The 3897-nt window shown below is 38.0% G+C and overlaps 1 protein-coding gene across 1 annotated transcript; it reads left to right on the forward strand.

The window, feature by feature from the left end:
• Nucleotides 1-1811: 1811 nt before the first annotated feature.
• On the forward strand, nucleotides 1812-2168 carry C922_05804 (hypothetical protein; the record flags this gene model as incomplete). Its single annotated transcript, XM_008821375.1, has 1 exon — nucleotides 1812-2168. The coding sequence occupies one exon, from the start codon at nucleotides 1812-1814 to the stop codon at nucleotides 2166-2168; it is 357 nt and encodes a 118-aa protein (XP_008819597.1).
• Nucleotides 2169-3897: the final 1729 nt, after the last annotated feature.

Consider the following 3897-nt stretch of genomic DNA (forward strand, 5'->3'; position numbering starts at 1 on the left):
TGCCCACAGGAAAAGGAAAAATAAATTCACACGTGTAATGTCATTCCCAAAATGTGTGTGCAAGGAAATCATTGAACAAATGGAAAAGGAACCAATCTTCCACCCCTTTACTGTCATTCGGAATAATTACAAAACGGTGACAAATTTTCCCCAAAGGAAAAGGAAAAATAATTTCAAACGTGTAATATCATTCCCAAAATGTGTGTGCGAGGAAATAATTGATGGAATCGAGAAACAACAAATGTACCACCCCATTACTGTCATTCCGAATAATTAACAACCGGGGCAAGATTTTTCACCCAACAGAAAAAGAAACTGTTTCCCTCGTGTAATGTCATTCCCAAAATGTGTGTGCCAACAAATAATTGATGGAATAGAAACGGACCAAATGTTCACCCCCTTTACTGTCATTCGGAATAATTACCAGACGGGGACAGATTTTGCCCACAGAAAAAGGAAAAATAATTTCGAACGTGTAATGTCATTCCCAAAATGTGTGTGCAAGGAAATAATTGAACAAATGAAGAAGGAACCAATATTCCACCGTTTGGTGTCATTTTGAATAATTACCGAAAAAGGCAATATTTTGCACCCAAAAACGAAGGGGGATGATTCACTGGTGTAATGTGATTCGAAAACTGAGGTTGCGGAAGAATAATTAGAGGAATCCGAAAACAGTGGATGTCTCCCCCATTTAGTGTCATTCTGAATAATTCCCAGAGGAGGCAATATTTTGCACACACGATCGAAGGAGGATGATTAACTTGGGTAATATGATTAAAAAAATGCGATTGCGGAGACCTAATTAAACAAATCCCAAGACAGTGGATGTTCCCCACCTTTAGTGTCATTCTGAATAATTAACAGAAAAGGGAATATTTTGCACACACGAAAGAAGGGGCATGATTCACTGGTGTAATGTGATTCGAAAAATGCGGTTGCGAAAAAATAATTAAAAACATCCGAAAGAAGCGGATGTTCAACCACTTTAGTGTCATTACGAACAATTACGAGAGAAAGCAATATTTTGCACAAACAATCGAAGGGGGATTATTCACTGGGGTAATGTGATTCCAAAGATGCGGTTGCGGAAAAATAATTAAACCGATCCGAAAACATCGGATGTTCACCCCATTTAGTGTCATTCTGAATAATTACCAGAGAAGGCAATATTTTGCACCCAGACGCAAAAATGTTCCAATCGCGTAACCTCCTAAAAAAAATTCCGTGGCAAAAAAATAGTTAACGTAATGGAAAAGGAAGGGAAATTCAACCCCATTCGTTTCACTAAGAGTAATTACAGTGCGAAAGTAAAGGAAGAAAAAGAAGAAGAGAAATTTTTTCCGCGATTAGTGTAACTCCAAATAATTAGTATGTGTGCGTTATTTTGCACACCAACAACGATGTATGTTGCACTTATGCAACGTCATTCCGAATAATTACCAAGACAACAATATTTTGCAAAAAATAAAAAACAACAGTTTCCCCAATTTAATATCATTCAAATTAATTATCAGTTGAGGGATAATTAACAGCGCAACGAAAAAATTTGTTTAGCCCGATTAGTGTCATTCCGAATAATTACGAAGGAGGAAGTCTTTTGCACAAAAAACAAATTAACTGTTTCCCCCATTCCATGTCATTCCAAATAATAATCAAATAGGAATGATTTAGGAGACGAAGAAGAAAAGGTATTTACCCTGATTAGTGTCATCACAATTCCTTTTCCCCAGAATAATCTTTAGCCCCTTTGAAAGAAGGAAGGTTTAACCCGATTAGTGTTATTTAAACTCTTCCAATAGCAAGAAGTAATGAGTCCGAAGAAGGAAATTACAACTACCTCTTCCAGAAAGCCTAGAAAGCCAAGAAATTCGCAAAAGAAAAATCGACTCCCAAAACTAACAAGGAATGAATTGAGCAGTATGATGTGTATCCAAGTAACAAAAGAGGGTCTTCAACTCAAACAACCAGAGATTACCTTCCCTTTCCCAATGTGGCTGGATCAAAAAGAACAGGAAAAAGTATCTGACCAAGTAACAAAAGATCAAATCTCCCCCTCGAAGGTTAGTGAAAATAATTGTCAGGAAGAAATTGAAAAGAACAAGAGTAATGAATCCTTCAATTCCTCTGATGCGAAAAATTTGACAAGAATTGGTTACTGCCTCTAGGAAAGGAGAAGGTATATCCCCCGAGAACTATTATTCGAAGAAGTTAGAAGGAGGCCTTTGGCACGATGAAAGGAAGCAGAGAATGTATTCTCCTCGTACGTTTATTCTAGAATTCTCCCAAAGAGTCATTAATTATCCTAAGAGGAAGAGGCAGGATAGGATTTATTATGTTGCATATTTTATTGACATCGGACAGCCTGAACCCTCTTAAGAGTAGGCTGACGACTAATGTCCTAAGAAGAACGCCTTCTAGAAGGGTACATGCTGTCTGATTTTTTACAAATGGTGACTGATTTTATAGTGACCTCATAACGTATACCTCTACATTACAGTGATCATTTTTTAATTGTGTCGAATGTTTGTCCATATGAATAGATATTTCGTTATGCATGTTTTAAACAACTAAAAAACCAACTTCTTCCGTGAAAATATGTTCACAAATACTAAAACATTGGATGACATCTAGGAGTCTGATAATGATGCATCCGGTCTTATATAAACAACGTACGATAGGGTTCAGGTATACATATAAGGTTTAGGGTTGAAGAATAATCGCTACTATTATAACCTCCGTCCCAACACTCTGAGTACCGTCATTTACAAAGTTCAACAGAACACCAAGTATGCAACTGAGTGCCCCAAGGGGTTACCACCCCCCTAGGATGGCGTTCCTCCCATAGATTAGTTCTGCCTCGAACAATATGTAATGTGTTCTAGTGAGTCCAGATTTAGTCTACATTGTGTTAGAATGTGTACCATCTTCCGTTTTATGAGTCTATTTTTGTGTCCATTATTAGTGAATCCCCCACTGTATGGTTATTAGAGGACTTAGATTGACCCAAGTTAGACAGTCAATAGAACCCTTCTAACATCATAATTAGATGTGGGAATGGACTTAGAAAAGGACGAATTGATCTATGAGTCAATCTATAGAATCCAACAACTTTGACATCATCCATGTTGGGATGTTCCTTCCTTCTAAGGCGTGGTACCAACAGAATGACCCTTTCACAACCAAGAAGGGGTCCAATTTCGGACTTAGAGGGGTTGTCATTTTATCATCTAGGATTGATCTGTCGAACCGGAAAATAGGAGAACCACCACCTGAAAGGGTGTCTTCTTCCTTAGTAAGGTGAAGCAAGCCCCCCCATTAGGGTGTTGTCTTATAAGTAGGTTATAAGAGTACCCCCTTAGAAGGGGTAAACTGGAACAATCATTTCATTAACCCTTAGATTTGTTCTATGTTTCGATCTACATTTATTAGTACCGTCATGGAAGTGTGTTATCAGGAAAAAGTTATTTGTGTCAAAGTTGAAGTGACCATTATATCGACCCCACCAACCAGTATGAATAGTAAAGGGGGACTGGCATGACAACCATGGATTAGACAACATGAAGAGTTGTCTTTTGTCGGAAAATTGGATGAACCCCGGATTTAGATTGACACTTCCAGTGGTTGTATTGGAATGGCATTTGTGTGAATTAAACAGCAACATATAACATCAACCTATATAAGGAATGAGTAGGCAGTAGACAGAATATGTACCCTAAAAAAGGGTGTTTCCAATAAGGACTGGCCCCATGAATTAGGAAAGAATAACCTTAAAGAGGATGTTAGGAAGAGTCATTTAGGACTCCCCCTGTCTATAGTGGTGTGATTAAGCGAAAATTAGGAAGTTTTCTGACAATCCATTTTTGACCCCCCCAAGGAGCACCACAACCTAAGTCG

The sequence above is a fragment of the Plasmodium inui genome, assembly GCF_000524495.1.
Source record: "Plasmodium inui San Antonio 1 unplaced genomic scaffold supercont1.191, whole genome shotgun sequence".
NCBI classification, from domain to species: Eukaryota; Apicomplexa; class Aconoidasida; order Haemosporida; family Plasmodiidae; genus Plasmodium; species Plasmodium inui.